This window comes from Lipotes vexillifer, unplaced genomic scaffold (genome assembly GCF_000442215.2).
Source record: "Lipotes vexillifer unplaced genomic scaffold, Lipotes_vexillifer_v1.1 scaffold1122, whole genome shotgun sequence".
In the NCBI taxonomy this organism is placed as follows: Eukaryota; Metazoa; Chordata; class Mammalia; order Artiodactyla; family Lipotidae; genus Lipotes; species Lipotes vexillifer.
Window position 1 is genome coordinate 2,992,236 of NW_006798649.1, and position 18,880 is coordinate 3,011,115.

The following is an 18,880-nucleotide window of genomic DNA, read 5'->3' on the forward strand; positions in this document are numbered from 1 at the left end:
ATCTAAATTGACCAAAATTTCATTCATAGTGATAGAGTGGCATGGACATATATACACTACCAAACGTAAAATAGATAGCTAGTGGGAAGCAGCCGCATAGCACAGGCAGATCAGCTCGGGGGTTTGTGACCACCTAGAGGGGTGGGATAGGGAGGGTGGGAGGGAGGGAAACGCAAGAGGGAAGAGATATGGGAACATATGTATATGTATAACTGATTCACTTTGTTATAAAGCAGAAACTAACACACCATTGTAAAACAATTATACTCCAATAAAGATGTTAAAAAAAAGCGCCAGTTTATAAGGGCTTTTAAAGGGCAAGTTAGAGAATTTAAGCCTTATTTTGTAGGCAGTGAGTAGAGATGGAAAACTTTCAAGCAAGGAAGTGATAAGGACAGAACATAGATTTCTCTCACAACAGGATGTAGGACAGGTGTAGTAGGAAAAGAACTGAGACAGAGAAACCAATGAAAGGTCTATAGCAACAGATCCACCTGAGAGACAATGATGACCTGAACTGGTTTGATGACATTAGAAATAGAAAAGAGACAGCAGATTTGAGAGACATTGCAAGATCAAAACAACTTGTTAAGTGATTAAACGTTGGAGGATGAGGGAGATGAAGTGTTTAAAGGTGAGGCTGAAATTCCATTCCAGGAAGCCTGGATTAATCTTGGGGTCAGAAGGTAAAGTTTCTGGGCAGGAAATGAGAAGTTCTCCTTTGTTGAGTATAAAGGTGCAATGAAAAATGTAAGCCTGAGTTTAGGAGAGTAATGAGAGATAAAGATGTAGTTATGGGGTAGCCCTCTTATAGGGAATAGTTAAAGCCATGAGAACAGGTAAGATAGATGTAAAGAGAAACATTTTTAAAAGGAAGAACTTGGGGTTTATCTATATTTAGGGTTGAAAAGTAGGAAGACAGGTAATAACAATGAAGAAAGAGCAGTTAGTAAGATAGGAAAATCAGGAATGTTTAGGGTAATGGAAGCCAAAGGAGAAAAGAGTTTCAGAAAAGAGATGATCTGCAGCATTAGAGGCTGCCGAGAAGTCGTAAGTGATGAGTTAAAGAAATTTTGGATTTGGAGACAAGGGCGCACCTCACAGAGGTGTGTCAGTAAAGGTGGGAGGAAGCCAGATTGAAGACCACAATGGGAGGGGTGGGGAGTGATTATAGAGAAAAAGTAGGCAGGAAACATAGGAGATTCTTTTGAGAAGTTCAACATCTCACAACAGAAGAAAACTTGAATTTGAGGTTTTGGCAAGACTGAGGGAACATTTCAGGATGGAAGATACATTGAAAATAAGGAAGGAAAGAAAAGAAACCTCTTCTGAAACAGGAGTGAATAGGGAAGACAATCTGAGGCAGATAGAAGCTAACGTGGAATGATTTCTTAGTAAAGTAGGAGGCACGATCATCTGCTGAGAGTAAGACAATTTGGTGACCTGGAGAGAAAAATTTGGAACAGTCACTATGGCAAGTAAAGAAAAGGATTCCAGCTGATTGAGAAATGGTATTTGAAGACCCAGCTTTCAAGGTTATATTTCCTCCAACTTCGTTCTCAAGACTGCATAGTTTTGTATCCTCTTTTGTACTCATTCTTGTCAAATCAAAAATCAGCAAATCAGCCTCACCTTTGTGACTTGGTCCATGCTTAAACGCTTCTCTCTCTTTTTTTTTTTTGGCCCCGCCACATGGCTTGCAGGGTCTTAGTTCTCTGACCAGAGCTCAAACCTGGGCCCAGCAGTGAAAGCACCGAGTCCTAACCTCTGGACCACCAGGGAATTCCTGGTCTATGTTCTCTTTACCTCTAGTATCTTTCTTATTTTCATCTAATAATTTCCACTTTTCATTCAAAGCCCTGCTCAAATCTCCTATCTTTTGTCAAAACTTCTGCTGCGGTTCAACTCCTTTTCTGAAAACTTTATAGGACTTTTGGCGTTTATTACAGAAAAGGTGAAGTGGTCAGGAAGAATTGCTCTTTAGTAGCAGTCCCCTGAGCACACAAACCTTAATCCTGAGGATTAAGAGCTTAATTGGATAATGTCAGGGTTTGTGGTCCTTCTTAGGACCACATGTGATAACAAACATGGCTGGCCATTTGTTGCATCCTTCTGAGCAGCACTCAGTGATAGACCAACTTCTGGAGGTCATGTATTTCTGGAGTACTGATCATGTGCCACGCAACTCAGCATATTGCCGGAACTCTTCATCCTCTGTACTTTCTTGGAGTGGGATGGAGACCAGTTCAGGGGAAGGTCATCTGTCCCTGAACCCAAGGAAACCCTGCTGGATCTAGAATCACAGAAAGTGGATCATTTTTGTGGACCTAATCTGAACCCTGCAGTACCTAAGGTTTCCAGGCTAGCTGGTTTGCATCTTGTATAACCCTCTTTTGTTTATAAAAAGAAAAAAAAGAATTCTGGCATCAAATTTATATTACCTTTCCACTTAGGGGAAATAGTTGGCAGAGGAGAAAGTAAACATTGTGACATGTTATCAAGAAAGAGGGCTAGTGAAAAGGAAGGTGATTAGATAAACACTGTTGCTTTACTTATGCTGTTAATCATTCACTGAGCCAGTAGGGAGTCTCTGCCCGTCCATTTCTATTTGGCCGTCCCTGAACAGCCAACCACATGGCTGGAATTCAGGGACTTTTTGGTGGAGCCAGCTTCAGGGTGTTCTGGTAAACTCTTATCTGGGGAGGAACTAAGCCTATTACAGAACAAAGCAGTTTTCCTCATTTACAAACTACCCAAGGCAGGATGACAGAGTCTTCTTCCTCGGCTACCTGCAGGTCAGTGGAGCATCCAGGGCACCTTGGGGGAAAGGCTGGTAGTTTGGCCCTTTAAGGAATACAAGATTAGAAGGATAATGCAGAGATCAAACGTGGGGGTGTTTTCAACAGAAATCTTTTCAGGGATACTGCATTAGGGGACAGTGTGACTTGGAAAGTACTTTTAACCCCTACTGAGCTTCAATTTTCTATTATAAATGGGGGAATAATAATGCATGCTAATAAAATACACTGAAGCCAAAAAGAAGTAAGAAATTGCTCTTATTATTGCATCTAAAAGTTGAGTGTGTTTGTTTGTTAATCCTTTACTACCTCTCCACATAGGGCAGCTGAGTCAGGATGTAAGCCAGATGTCCCAAAGGGAGTCACAGGAGACCTGGTTTTCAGAGTCTACCTTCTGAAAATTGGTGCAATTTCCTTTAGAGATTTTATTAACCCCTCTACATCTCCTCCACCACTGATAGCAAAGACCTTTAGATTTAATCATAAGGAGGATATTGGTCAGCCTCCAGTTAGTTTCTGAAGCTAGAAGCCTCTATTGTCCTCATCTCTTTTCTCTCCCTCACTTTTTGAATCTGGCAATGTTGATTAACTTTATTTCTTGAAATTCCCTTCTCCCTTGGTTGGGCAAGACATAGTACTTCTCTGGTTTTAGTTTTAATTCTTCAACCACCCTTCTCTTGGCAGACTCCTGTTCTGTCCCTAAATGTAGTACTAAAGGAGAATACAAAGTAGAGTGCCCAGAAGAGGAGGAAGCACCAAAGAAGTTTTGTATTAAGTGTAGAGATACATTTGAATATAATATGGGTACAGAAGGAAGGAGCTGATACAGAGATAAAGAAATTCTAGGAAAGGAGAGAATTTTGTGGAAGCAAATTCTTTCTGGAGTCTGAAAGTTATGTGATTGAGAGTGCAGGTGTAAGTCAGGAGACACTCCATCTGAGATTGGAGAAAAATTAATTCTTTCCAGAGGTATCTGAATTTTTAAAAAGGGAGTTTAGATAAAATAAATACATTGACTTAAAAAGTAATCTCTAATGGGAGGAGAAATTTGGAGGCTGAGGATTTTCCCAGAGCCTCTCAAATTGTACTGCCTTGGCAAGTGCCAATGGTATTTTTCATAAGAGACCCTCCATGGTGACTATAGTTCTTGAGCTGGTTTCATTTCTACATGAATTTAAAAGGTGATGATGTCATTGAAATAAAAGGGCATTTGCTAGGGAAGTCTTAGATTTTCAGTGGGCAATTACAGAATTCTAGGGTTTGTAGAGAATGGAAAGATAATCCAAGTTTAATGTCATCATTTTAAGGATGAGAAACTGAGATCTGAGGAGCTGAGGTAGCTTCTTCAAGATCATAGAAATTGACTGGTATTTGCTGGGACTCAAATTCAGGTCTCCTCAGCTCACAAGTCCTAGGCTCCATCTCCATACTCTGTGGTTTGCTGAGTCCTGTGCAGGCTCTGCTGAGGGACCACAGTGGGTCATGATGATGAACTGTAAATGCTACACCTGGCCCACTGAGCCACTGCACATCCTGAGAACTAGTAAGGGAAGTCGAATCACTGAATCATCCCTTCAAAATTTATAAAGCACTTCCTACATATTATTTCATTTTGTCCTCAGTAGGTATTTAGTCATTCTCACTCTGAAGGTAAAACAAAATTAAATTTCATTTATTCATTCTCGCTCTGAAGATAAAATAAAATTAAATTTCATTTATTTCACATTTATTGGATAACTATTATTATGCCAGGTAATATTGGGTTAGAAAGTGGAAGGCTGAATAAACACCTTCTTTGTCTCCAAGGGACCTATAATCTACTGCAAGAGGCAAAAGTGAATAGTTACAGTACAGTGTGGTGTTACAATGAAGGTATCAGCAAAGTATTAGGGAAGCATAGCAAAGACTGATATTTCCTGAGGAGAGGGTTGGGCAATTCTTCACCAAGGAGGTGGCATTTGATCTGGATAGTGCATCACGGGGAGGCTGGAGGTAAGAGTATTCACGCACAAGAGACATCATACGATAATGCTTGAAGGTGTTTAGAAAGTTCCAGGATATGTTTTGGGAAAGGTAAGCCCTTGCATGTGGTTGAAGCACAATGTTTTAAGTGAGCAGAAGTAGAGGGAGAGTTGGGAGAGTTGTGGGGACCTAGAGAATTGGGGACCATGGATATTTTTAAGTAAATTGCTTTTTAGGAATATAACTGCATCAACATGGAAGGTGGCTTACAGGTGTTGAAGGCTTTTGCTGTGGTGTAGGGTGGGGTGAAGGGAACTAGGAGAACATAAACCAGGACTATGGAAGTGGGTGTAAGAGAGAATGACAGATTCTAGTGTTGCTACAGCCAATGTGACAAGACTTGGTGACTCTGAATATGGAAAGGTGGCAAGCGAGAGGAGGCTAGCATGACTCAGGTTTCTAGTCTGGGAGATCGGATGGTGATTATTACCTTAGCTGAGACAGAAAGCAAAGGTGAAGCAGTGTTGAAAGGAAGGAAGATAGTGTGTTTAGTTTGGGATATGTTGGCTTCAAGGTGCCTGGGAGATACAAATGAAGCAGTTGGAAATACTGAGCTGAACCTTGAGTCGTATTATAACAAATTTTGAAAAAGGGTTTTCGTTTTGGTTTGGTTTTTGCTTAAATAAGAAATCTAAGAAGTGGTTGCCAGGAACTGGGGGGTGGGAGAAACATGGAGAGGTTGGTAAAGGGATATAAGCTTTCAGCTATAAGATGAAGAAGGTTTGAGGATTTAATGTTAAACATGGTGATAGCACTGTACTGTACAATTGAAATTTGCTAAGAGAGTAGAACTTAAATGTTTCCAGAATCAAGAAAAGATACGCTTCTATGTGGAATCTAAAACAAACAAGCAACAACAACAAAAAACCCAAAACAAATTTATAGAAAGAGATTTGTGGTTACCAGAGGTGGAGGGTGGGGGGAGGAATTGGAAGAATGTGGTCAAAAGGTACAAACTTCCAGTTATGAGATAAATAAGTGTTAGGCATGCAATGTACAACATGATGACTACAGCTAACACTGCTGCATGATATATAGGAAAGTTGTTGAGAATTAATCATAAGAGTCCTCATCACAAGGAAAAATTTCTCCCTTTTATTTTCTTTGTTTTCTTTTTTAAAATTTTAAGTGTTACTACATTTAAAATATATATATATATATATATATATATTTATTTGACTGCGTCGGGTCTTAGTTGCTGCATGGGGGATCTTTGTCTTAGTTGCTGCACGGGGGATCTTTGTTGTGGCGTGTGGGCTCAGTAGTTGCAGCACGTGGGCTCTCTAGCTGTGGTGCTTGGGCTCCGGGTGGTTGCCCCGGGGCATGTGGGATCTTAGTTCCTCAACCAGGGCGCGAACCCACATCCCCTGCATTGGAAGGAGAAGTCTTAAATGCTGGACCACCAGGGAAGTCCTCTTTGTTTTCTTTTTATTGTATCTATATGAGAAGACAGACGTTCGCTGGACCTTTTATGGTAATCATTTCACAATATGTGTAAATCAAATCTTCATGCTGTACAACTTAAACTTATGCAATGATGTATGCCAATTATTTTTCAATGAAACTGGGGGAAAAAGATAAATATGTGATGTGATGGATGTGTTAATTAATTAGATGGGGGAGCAGGGGGAAATCCTTTCATAATGTATACGCTTGTCAAATCACCATGATGTACACTTTAAGTATCTTACAATTTAAGTATGTCTCAATAAAGCTGAAATTTAAAAAAAAAAAAAAAAAAGAAATCCAACAGTCAAAAGTTTTAATTTACATTCAGGATTTCAAGTGAAGAAGAAAGTGTAACAATTTATTTTTGGATTTGCAAAGAAAACTCACAAGTATTTATAACTTTCAAAAACAGAATAATTTAAATATTATCCAAGACAAAAAATAATTTGCTAAGATAACCAGTCAGAATTATAGACTTTTCCAGGGTTGAAGACTATGCTCAAGTGGCAAAGAAACAATCTCCTTTGTTAGATATAACATTTGCAGGTCAGTTTTATGATGTAGATATCTGCTTTTCTGTAGCTTCAGGGGAAGAGAAAATAATTCCTTCTTATTTTGCTGAGATTTCTTTCACCGACTTTTAGAAAGATCCACAGTCATGAGGCTCAGCACAAGAATTTTCTAATTATCAACAAGAGTAAAGGAGGCAGGCCTGAATGGCTCAAAATTGACATGTGGTAAGTAATAGGGCAGCGTAAGTTTTTTTTTTTTTTTGCGGTACGCGGGCCTCTCACTGTTGTGGCCTCTCCCATTGCGGAGCACAGGCTCCAGACGCACAGGCTCAGCGGCCATGGGTCACGGGCCCAGACGCTCCGCGGCATGTGGGATCCTCCCGGACCGGGGCACGAACCCGTGTCCCCAGCATCGGCAGGCGGACTCTCAACCACTGCACCACCAGGGAAGCCCAAGATATGCCTTTTTTAAAAATCAGCTAAAATCTGACCTTGACACAGCAAACACTGTAAGAATAGATATGGAACAGTGTTATTTTTCTTTAAAACATATTTTAGCACTAGGTGCTTTTGAGTGTAAATTCAACAAACATTTATTGAGCACTTTGAATGAGGCTCAGTGCTAGGTACCATGTAGGGCATGATTAAGAGCCCACCTTCTGACTTCAAGGAACTTATGGTCCAGTGGGGAAGACAGACTTCAGATGTCAGTTAAGCCAAGTCAGAATCAGAGTTATAAACACTCAATTGTAATTGGAAGTTGGAGTCTGGTCTGGAGGATAGGAGGGGACATTGGAGAAGGGACTGCTAGAATAAGTAGGAATTAAAGAGGAAAGTGTGAGAGGGAAGATGATACGGGCAGGGGTAGGAGGTAAGAAAGTGTTTGGAAATGTCAGGGATCCAGGGTGTCCAGACCAACTGGATTATAACTAAAACGTTAGTCATTGGAAACCAGTTTGGTGAATGCCCATTCCTGAAGGATCAGTTCACTGAAATCGATCTGCTGAATTTATCACATTATCAATTTACTTAATGTTGTTCTAAGATATATTCATTATGAACACATTCAATGATTATAAATATTCTTTTTGAACATAGCGAATGAATATGTTCTTTGAAGCAGCATTTTCAGTATTTTTGTTACCTGAAACTGTCTCCAGTCTCATCAGACTGCTAGCACAGAAGGAGTAGAGACTAGAGATCAGGATGGAGGTATTAGGAAAAGAGAGAGGGGGAAACAAGAAAGGGGCTCAGAACCCTGGTCCTGGCTCTTCTCAATTCATTCAGTACAAATTCTGCAAACATATTTTTAGTAACCAACGTATTTAATAAATTGTTCAACATGTTAAACTTATTTTTTGGTGGAGTTATTCTAGTGGCCATGTCCAGAGCTCATGGGATAGGATGTACGTGGGGTGGAGTTGCCCACAACTGACAGCAGGTGGAGGACTGAATGTGAGAACTGAGTTTTAGAAAGATAAGTTTAGATGAGTCCTTGCTCAATGAAGAAGCTGGGGCCCTCCACATAGTGTGAAGGGCCACTCTGAACTGTTTTCCCCTCAGTTTGGGACAGAAACATCTTTGAGGGAAATATTGAGGGGACCCCCTTTATCTAAATGGATATGCAATTAGTATGAATCATGGACACATGTGGAGCGTAAGAATCGTGTGGATCTAACAGAAATATCAGAATAAAAGATGAAATTTAGTATTTCATTGGGACTTAACTTCATATATCCCTTTGAGGACAGAGACTATTTCTAATGTAAATTTAAGGTATACTGTTTATTTCCAACGGGAAGAGGAGTGTGGTGAAGAGAAAAACATCCTTCATGATTTTGCTTTAAATATGTCTTTAAATAGTCTGATTAAGTAATGAAAGTACATTAGTCCCATATATTTTTATTTTTGTTTATATATCTATGTATATCTACATATATCTATATCTATAGATAAAACGATTTTTTTCCAAAACTGCAAATTGCTTGGTTTATTGCCTTGGTTGACAGTTGTCATGAGGAACTCCCAATGTTATACATACTGATCCAACTCTTTTTCTCTATCTTATCATTTTCTGCTTTAAAAAATTTTTTGAACTATTATTATTATTATTTTAATTAAAAAAATTATTTTTGGCTGCATTTGGTCTTTGTTGCTGCGTGTGGGCTTTCTCTATTTGCAGCAAGTGGGGGCTACTCTTCTTTGTGGTGTGCAGGCTTCTCATTGCGGTGGCTTCTCTTGTTGTGGAGCATGGGCTCTAGGCACACGGGCTTCAGTAGTTGTGGCACACGGGCTCAGTAGTTATGGCTCGCAGGCTCTAGAGCACGGGCTCAGTAGTTGTGATGCACGGGCTTAGTTGCTCCATGGCATGTGGGATCTTCCTGAACCAGGGATCAAGTCCGTGTCCCCTGCGTTGGCAAGAGGATTCTTAACCACTGCGCCACCAGGGAAGTCCTGTTTTGTTTTGTTTTACATTTGTTTCCTTTTCTCTAACTCCTCTGCTGTTTCCTTGGTCAGATCATCTTTGTGGCTCACCTGGCCAATCACAATTGTCTTCTTAATCAACCTCTCCGTTTCTCCTCTCTGTTCACTTCAATCTATCATGTATGCATCTACTCTAGTGATCTTAAAGCACAATAATGTGTCACTCTAAGGACATATTAAAAACAAATAAACCAAAACCAAAATCTAAACAAACAATGGCTCTTACTCCCCAAAGAACAGTGTCCATAAGTTCCTAACCTTGGCCCCTACAACCCATTCAGACACACCTATGAGCTGCCTCCTACTTAACAACCATCTCCAACATCTTACTTTGCAGCCAAATTGTAGTGTTATCTACTGCTCCCCCAATTTGCCCTGCATCCATTTTCTAACATTTACAGCATACCTGACTCAGATTCAGCCACCTTCCATCTCTCCACTTGGAATTAATCTCTCTTAAGAGCAGAGTGCTTCTGCAGAGGTTAACACCCACTGTTTTGTGTTGTAACATTTGTGCGCCTATCTTTTCTTTCACTCTAGGCTGTAATTTCTTCAAGACATGGATCCCATAGTATTGATCCTAGTGCTTTATGACAAGTAGGAATTCAATGATTGTTTATTAAATTGAGTTCTTTCAGCAGAAAAGTGTCAGCGAAGCAACAGAGGGCTCCAGTTATGGTCCTTCATAGAAAGGGGACAATGGCATCTTGGCCTTTCTCTGGGCCCTGGAGAGTCTCTGATCCAATTCTGTTCCAAGTGACCTTGGTTGCTGCTCTGTTGGCTACTGTTCTTGGTGAGTAATAGGGAGACAAGTTCACATTGTCAACAAACATTCAAGATCATCTACCCATTCACTTTCAAGACTAGAGAAGTGCTGATTAAGCTTTTAGCAGAAATCCAGCTTCAGCAACAAAGGGTTTATTTGATCAGAAGTTTGGAATTTATTTGGGATTCTGAACTTAAGGGGATTTGGAATTATTTAGAATATAGGGGGAATTTGCTTTACCCATAAAAGAGTCCATTTTATAGACATTTTCCCTCAGAATTTCTTCTCCAGGAATTTCCAAAACTATTTGTCCCCAACCAAGACTTGAAACAAATCTGTATTATTTGTCAGCCTGACTAAACAATCTTCACTGTCTGTGGGTTTATCCAGAATGGACAGGGGAAGTATATTATTCTACTGTGGCTCCTGAAAGGTAAATCAGCCCTATATTTCATTCTTGCAGGCAAAGCAGGATGAAGATTTTCATGCTTCAAGGGCTCTATACGTCTCCCTTCAGATCACTCAAAATCCAAAGGGTACAAAAAAGTACAAATGAGAAATGTTACTCTCATCCTTCTCCCAGCCACCCAGTTTCTGTTCCCTGAGTCAACCTATGTTACATAATGTTATTATTAATGAAATAATGTTTCTGTTGAAGGAAATTGTAAGACTTCTGGATTTGCATGGATATATCTGAGTCAGCAGATATGGGGAAACTGATAGGCTGATGAAATCATGTCTGCCATCCTTTTAAGTTAAATCATCTCATTTACAGGAGAGAAGGGGTGAAAAATTTATGGCTTTTATCAGGAACATTGTCATTAATCAACAAACATGTATTACTAATTACTCACTGGATTCACTGAACAGTGGGGATAATAAGAGTTACTATTTTTCTTGATTAGAGGAGAAAAGAATGGTTCCTGCTCTAAAGTAATGCTACTGAAATTTTAAGATACTGTGTCCCAAGCTATAACTTTTGTTGTTTTGTCATTTTGGCGTCTAGGCATTTGTGGTCCTCCACCGTATTTACAATTTGCTTCTCCAATAAATGAGTTGAATGAGACAGAGTTTGAAACTGGAACTACTCTGAAATACAGCTGCCGCCCTGGCTACAGTAGGACAAGTTCAAGAAGTCACGTTGTTACCTGTGACTCAACAGGCAGTTGGAAATACAGGGACTTCTGTGTCAGTAAGTATGAACATTTATTTTTCTTATTTGTGCTTTTTACTTCTTTGCAAATTTATCTCAGGAACTAAGCTTTATGAATGCAGATGAGTGTCTTTGGTCACTAAGAAACAATTCGGTTCGTCAGTTACTGATTTCAATGTACACATGTGTGCCACTTTTTGAAAAACAAACAAACAAATGAATAAAACAAAAAAATTGGGAGCCCCCTAGTTGCATTGGAAAATGTCTATCCTTTACAATATATTCAGTAAGAAATTTTCTTTGGAAGTGAACTACAAATTCAACTTTAGTACGTTGTTAACTAGATTCACTCTATAAAATTATTAAAAGTTATGTTGCTAGAAAATGGCAATGCATTTTTCAAAGAAACCTCACCCCAAATATATGCTGTGTTTGGAAGAAGATGCTGTGATTCACTTAGTTGAGAATAAATTCTGTGATGTTTTTCCAGTAGTAGGGGTATACACACACAATCTATACTTTTTTTGTTTCTTTTGTGACCAAGGACATGCATTTTGAGTGGCTTAAGTTCAAAGTACACACTGGAGATGTAGAATGGAGCTTAGCTCCCTGGTCAGTGTGTTAAATCCTGGACCATAGACTTCATTACCACAGTGATCCATCAGCTCTCTTTTCTAATGCCATATCCAGGAGTACATGTAATCACTAATCATCATTTTAATTTTTCTCTCAGAGAAACGATGCGGAAACCCAGGAGAATTACTTAATGGGCAAGTGACAGCTAAGACAGATTACTCTTTTGGATCACAAATAGAATTCAGCTGTTCAGAAGGGTGAGTGAGAGGCAAGCTAGAGACAATACTTTTCTTTTAAATTAATTTTTAAAAATAGCTAATGTATTCATATATTAAAAAAAAGATATAAAAAGGTATACACTGAGAATTCTCACTTCCATTCCATTGCCATTGCACCATTCCTTTCCATCCTTAAACAGGGACCCACCTTTACTGGCTTCTTATGTACCTTTTCAGTGTTTACTTTTACATATACAAGCTAAGAAATTAGTATATATTTTTATTTTGCACCTTTCCAATAACAAAAGTAGTTTTGAATCTTGCTTTATTTTTTACTTACCAATATAAACAGGAGATATCTCTATGTTTGTGCATAGAAAGGTCTCTCATTAATTCCCTTTTACAACTGCATAGAATTTTATTGTGTGATGTATCATGGATTAGTAATCTCTTTGATGGATCCATGAATATTTCCAATCTTGTGCTGTTCTAAACTATGCTCTAATACATAACCTTGTACATATAAGTTATATCTGTAGGGTAAATTCCCAAGGTGGGATTCCTGGGTCAAAGAATACATATATTTGAAAATTTGTTTTTTTTTTTTTTTAACTTTATGAGGAACACATATCCTCTTTTTTATTTATTTATTTATTTATTTATTTATTTTAACATCTTTATTGGGGTATAATTGCTTTACAATGGTGTGTTAGTTTCTGCTTTATAACAGAGTGAATCAGTTATACATATACATATGTTCCCATATCTCTTCCCTCTTTGTCTCCCTCCCTCCCACCCTCCCTATACCACCCCTCCAGACAGCCACAAAGAACCGAGCCGGTTTCCCTGTGCCATGCGGCTGCTTCCCACTGGCTATCTACCTTACGTTTGTTAGTATATATATGTCCATGTCTCTCTCTCGCCCTAACACACCTCACCCTTCCCCCTCCCCATATCCTCAAGTCTGTTCTCCAGTAGGTCTGTGTCTTTATTCCTGTTTTACCCCTAGGTTCTTCATAACATTTTTTTTTCTTAAATTCCATATATATGTGTTAGCATACGGTATTTGGAAAATTTGAAAGTTATTTCCAAATTGCTCTCTGTAGGAGTTACATGGTTTTGCAGAGTATACAAATGTCTGTCTCTCCATAAACTTTCCAACTAAGTGTGCTGTCAAACTTTCAAACTTTGTAAAAATTTTGAAAAATTTCCTATTTTAGAGGTAACAATGAAATCTTACTATAGTTTAAATGTATACTTCACTTATTCTGAGTAAAATTGAGCATATTTTAATATGTTCAAGAGATGTTTACACTTATTGTGAATAAATATTTGTGAATTACTTGGCATGTACTTTGCCTATTTTTTCTATTAACCTGTTGACCATTTTATTCTTAATTTCTAAGATATACACATACACATATTCACATGAATCTATGTGTGTTAGGGTTTAGACCTTGTTTCTGATATGAGCTGCAACTTTCCCACCAAGTATATTATTTTTCTTTTGACTTGGCTTTGGTATGTTTTTTCTTGAAGAGAAATTTTTTTATGTTGTCAAATTTATCTGTCTTCCTTTTAAAAAGGCTTCTGAATTTTAGGTCTCAATTTAAAAGGTCTTCCCAAATACAAGGTTTTGAACTATTTGCTTAGATTTCTTCTACTACTTTTTATGCTTTCATATTTTTTAATATTTAAAGCTTTGATTCATTTGATGTCATTATAGAGTGTACAGTATGAGGTACATGTCCCAGTCTGTATTTTTCCATATGGCTTTCCTATTATCCATACATTATTTATTAAAAAGTCTATCTTCAATTTACTGATATGAGAGTGTTTTTTTGATACTATATGAAATTCTTATATATAGCTGGGTTTATTTCTGGACTTTCTATTCAATGCTGTTTTGCCTATACATTAATACACACATTTCACAGTCATCTACTTACTGATGTTTTATAATATGCTTTAATAATAATATGGGTAGTCCTATCTTATTACCTTTCTTTTCTAGGATTTTCCTGACAATATGTATTTATATATTTTTCTATGTGAACTTTAAAGTTAGGCATATTTAAAAATCAGTGTTGGACATGGAGGCTAAACAATACGTGGCTAAATAAACAAGAGATCACTGAAGAAATCAAAGAGGAAATCAAAAATTATTTAGAGACAAATTACAATGAAAAAACGACGATCCAAAACCTGTGGAATGCAGCAAAAGCAGTTCTAAGAGGGAAGTTTATAGCAATACAAGCCTACATCAAGAAACAAGAAAAATCTCAGATAAACAGTCTAACATTACACCTAAAGGAACTAGGGAAAGAAAGAAGAACAAACAAAACCCAAAGTTAGCAGAAGGAAAAAAATCATAAAGATCAGAGAACAAATAAATGAAAAAGAAACAAAACAATAGCAAAGTTCAATAACACTAAAAGCTGGTTCTTTGAGAAGATAAACTAAATTGATAAACCATTAGCCAGACTCATCAAGAAAAAGAGGGAGAGAACTCAAATCAATTAAATTAGAAATGAAAAAGGAGAAGTGACATCAGACATGACAGAAATATAAAGCATCCTAAGAGACTACTACAAGCAACTCTATGCCAATAAAATGGACAACCTGGAAGAAATGGACAAATTCTTAGAAAGGTATAACCTTCCAAGACTGAACCAGGAAGAAATAGAAAATATGAACAGACCAATCACAAGCACTGAAATTGAAACTATGATTAAAAATCTTCCAACAAACAAAAGTCCAGGACCAGATGGTTTCACAGGTGAATTCTATCAAACATTTAGAGAAGAGCTAACATCTATCCTTCTCAAATTCTTCCATAATATAGCAGAGGGAGGAACACTCCCAAACTCATTCTATGAGGCCACCATCACCCTGATACCAAAACCAGACAAAGATACTACAAAAAAAGAAAATTACAAACTAATGTCACTGATGAATATAGATGCAAAAATCCTCAACAAGATACTAGCAAACAGAATCCAACAACACATTAAAAGGATCATACACCATGATCAAGTGGGATTTATCCCAGGGATACAAGGATTCTTCAATATATGCAAATCAATCAATGTGATACACCATATTAACAAACTGAAGAAGAAAAACCATATGATCATCTCAATAGATTCAGAAAAAGCTTTTGACAAAATTTAACACCCATTTATGATAAAAACTCTCCAGAAAGTGGTCATAGAGGGAATCTACCTTAACATAATAAAGGCCATATATGACAAACCCACAGCAAACATCATTCTCAATGGTGAAAAACTGAAAGCATTTTCTCAAAGGTCAGAAATAGACAAGGATGTCCCCTCTCGCCACTCTTATTCAACATAGTTTTGGAAGTCCTAGCCACGGCAATCAGAGAAGAAAAAGAAATAAAAAGAATACAAATTGGAAAAGAAGAAGTAAAACTGCCACTGTTTGCAGATGACATGATACTATACATAGAGAATCCTAAAGATGCCACCAGAAAACTTCTAGAGCTAATCAATGAATTTGGTAAGGTTGCAAGATACAAAATTAATGCACAGTAATCTCTTGCATTCCTATACACTTATGATGAAAAATCAGAAAGAGAAATTAAGGAAAAAATCCCATTTACCATTGCAACAAAAAGAATAAAATACCTAGGAATAAACCTACCTAGGGAGACAAAAGACCTGTATGCAGAAATCTATAAGACACTGATGAAAGAAAGTAAAGATGATACCAACAGATGGAGAGATATACCATGTTCTTGGATTGGAAGAATCAATATTGTGAAGATGACTGTACTACCCAAAGCAATCTACAGATTCAGTGCAATTCCTATCAAATTACCAATGGCATTTTTTACAGAACTAGAACAAAAAATCTTAAAATTTGTAGGGAGACACAAAAGACCCCGAATAGCCAAAGCAGTCTTGAGGGAAAAAAATGGAGCTGGAGGAATCAGACTCCCTGACTTTAGACTATACTACAAAGCTAGAGTAATCAAGACAGTATGCTACTGGCACAAAACCTGAAATATTGATCAATGGAACAGGATAGAAAGCCTAGAGATAAACCCACACACCCATGGTAAACTAATCTATGACAAAGGAGGCAGTAATGTACAGTGGAGAAAGGACTGCCTCTTCAATAAGTGGTGCTGGGAAAACTGGACAGCTACAAGTAAAAGAATGAAATTAGAACACTCCCTAACACCATACACAAAAATAAACTCAAAATGTATTTGAGACCTAAATGTGGGACCAGACACTATAAAACTCTTATAGGAAAACATAGGAAGAACACTCTTTGACATAAATCACAGCAAGATCTTTTTTGATACACCTCCTAGAGAAATGGAAATAAAAACAAAAATAAAAAAATAGGACCTAATGAAACTTGAAAGCTTTTGCACAGCAAAGGAAACCATAATCAAGATGAAAAAACAACCCTCAGAATGGGAGAAAATATTTACAAAAAAATCAACAGACAAAGAATTAATCTCCAAAATATATAAACAGCTCATGCAGCTCAATATTAAAAAAACAAACAACCCAATAAAAAAAGTGGCAGAAGACGTAAATAGACATTTCTCCAAAGAGGACATACAGATGGCCGAGAAGCACATGAAAAGCTGCTCAGCATCATTAATTATTAGAGAAATACAAATCAAAACTACAATGAAGTATCACCTCACACCAGTTAGAATGGGCATCATCAGAAAATCTGCCAACAAGAAATGCTGGAGATGGTGTGGAGAAAAGGGAACCCTCTTGCACTGTTGGTGGGAATGTAAATTGATACAGCCACTATGGAGAACAGTATGGAGCTTCCATAAAAAACTGAAAATAGAATTACCATATGATCCAGCAATCCCACTACTGGGCATATACCCAGAGAATACCATAATTCATAAAGACATATACACCCCAGTGTTCATTGCAGCACTATTTACAATAGCCAGGTCATGGGAGCAACCTAAATGCCCATCAACAGATGAATGGATAAAGAAGTTGTGGTACATATATACAATGGAATATTACTCAGCCATAAAAAGGAACAAAAGTTCGTCATTTGTAGAGGCATGGATGGACCTAGAGACTGTCATACAGAGTGAAACAAGTCAGAAAGAGAAAAACAAATATCACATATTAATGCATATATATGGAACCTAGACAAATGGTATAGCTGAACTGGTTTGCAGGGCAGAAATAGAGACACAGATGTAGAGAACAAACGTATGGATACCAAGGGGGGAAACTGGTGGGGGGTGGTGGTAGTGTGATGAATTGGGAGATTAGGATTGACATATATACACTAATATGTATAAAATGGATAACTAATAAGAACCTGCTGCATAAAAAAATAGATTAAATTAAATTAGAATAAAAGAAAAAAAATCAGTCTTGGATTAGCTTTTAACTTAATTTTAGGAGAATAGATTTTTTTTTTTGCAGTACACGGGCCTCTCACTTTTGTGGCCTCTCCCATAGTGGAGCACAGGCTCTGGACGCACAGGCTCAGCAGCCATGGCTCACAGCCCCAGCCACTCTGCGGCATGTGGGATCTTCCCAGACCGGGGCATGAACCCGTGTCCCTTGCATTGGCAGGCGGACTCCCAGCCACCGCGCCACAACGGAAGCCCGATTTTTTTTTTTTTTAATGTTAAGTCTCCCTAGACAAGAATATGTTACTGTAGGGAAGGGAAAACTTTCCCTTTGCCCTCTTAGGGTCTCTGGCTAGGCTTGAGAATTAAATTAACATAGATTAATAGGAGAAAAGTATATCAATCTTACTTTTATATGTACATGGGAGCCTTCACAGGAAAATGAAGAACCTCAAAGTGGTTAGGCCTAAGTGCTTCTATATTAGATTGGTGAAAGAATAGTAATTGTGGAAAAGTATCAAAATATATAGGGAGGCTAAAGGGAGATAAGCATTATTTTTAACAAGGCCTTCAGTACAGATTTCTCTGTGAAATCAATACTCCATCTCTGGTGACAAAAATGTTCTTTCCTCCTGGTATAGAAAAGGCATCTTTCACATGGGAGTTTGATCTGCTTTCAGGAAGAAAAGGGGAGGTCAGGAAACTCTTCTTGCATCTGCTGATTTTCAGGTGTCTTTAGCTGAAAATAATCCTGATGCCAAAGTAGCCTATTTTGGGGTGGCATGTTCTGCCCCATTCATTTTAGTGTTTTTCTCTTGTTTCTTCAGGAATGTTTCAACATTATCTTAACATAGATTTTGCATTTCTTGAAGTGTTTAAACCTAGGCATTTTATTTTTGCTATTTTAAATTGGGTCTTTTCTTCCATTAAATATTCTAACATTATATATATATATATATATATATATATATATATATATATACACACATAGTGAAATGATTCCTACTGTCAAGCTAACATATCCATCTCAGGTAGTTACCTATTTTTCAATAATATCACCTGAAATCTACTTTCTTAGCAACTTGATATCTAAGCTAACTTTCTGAATTCTTTTATTATTTATAATAGTCTTACAGTTGAATTCTCTTGGGATTACCCAGTTTGCAATCATATCCTCTGCAAATAGTGATTATTTTACCTCTTACTTTCCTTTTTTTATGTTTCTTTTAATTTATTTTCCTTGTCTATTTATATCAGTTAGTTATATTAGTCAGGACTCATTCAGAGAAATATAAATATAAATAATATTATATCTATGTTTCATATATAAGTGTATATAAAAAACCATCCAGTTAGGGTTAGGGTTAGGGTTATATATACATAAATATAAAATAAGGGATTTACTACAGGAATCTGACTTGATACAGTACTGGCAGCTGGTGAAACAGTGTAGAGGAGGCTGTTTCTTCTATGTTTGCTAACGTGGCCTGAGGTCAGCAGGGCAGGCAGTCAAAAAGGGAAG

At 37.6% G+C, this 18,880-nt stretch overlaps 1 protein-coding gene across 1 annotated transcript in view; it reads left to right on the forward strand.

The window, feature by feature from the left end:
* Positions 1-2,763: 2,763 nt before the first annotated feature.
* C4BPA (complement component 4 binding protein alpha) overlaps positions 2,764-18,880 on the forward strand; it is a gene marked incomplete at its 3' end in the record, with an annotated part of 39,838 nt that continues 23,721 nt past the window's right edge. The window contains exons 1-6 of the mRNA XM_007470726.1: positions 2,764-2,795; positions 3,508-3,561; positions 6,914-7,006; positions 9,904-10,058; positions 11,038-11,223; positions 11,918-12,017. Of these exons, the coding sequence (XP_007470788.1) occupies positions 2,764-2,795; positions 3,508-3,561; positions 6,914-7,006; positions 9,904-10,058; positions 11,038-11,223; positions 11,918-12,017 (620 nt within the window). The remainder of the gene's footprint in view (positions 2,796-3,507; positions 3,562-6,913; positions 7,007-9,903; positions 10,059-11,037; positions 11,224-11,917; positions 12,018-18,880) is intronic.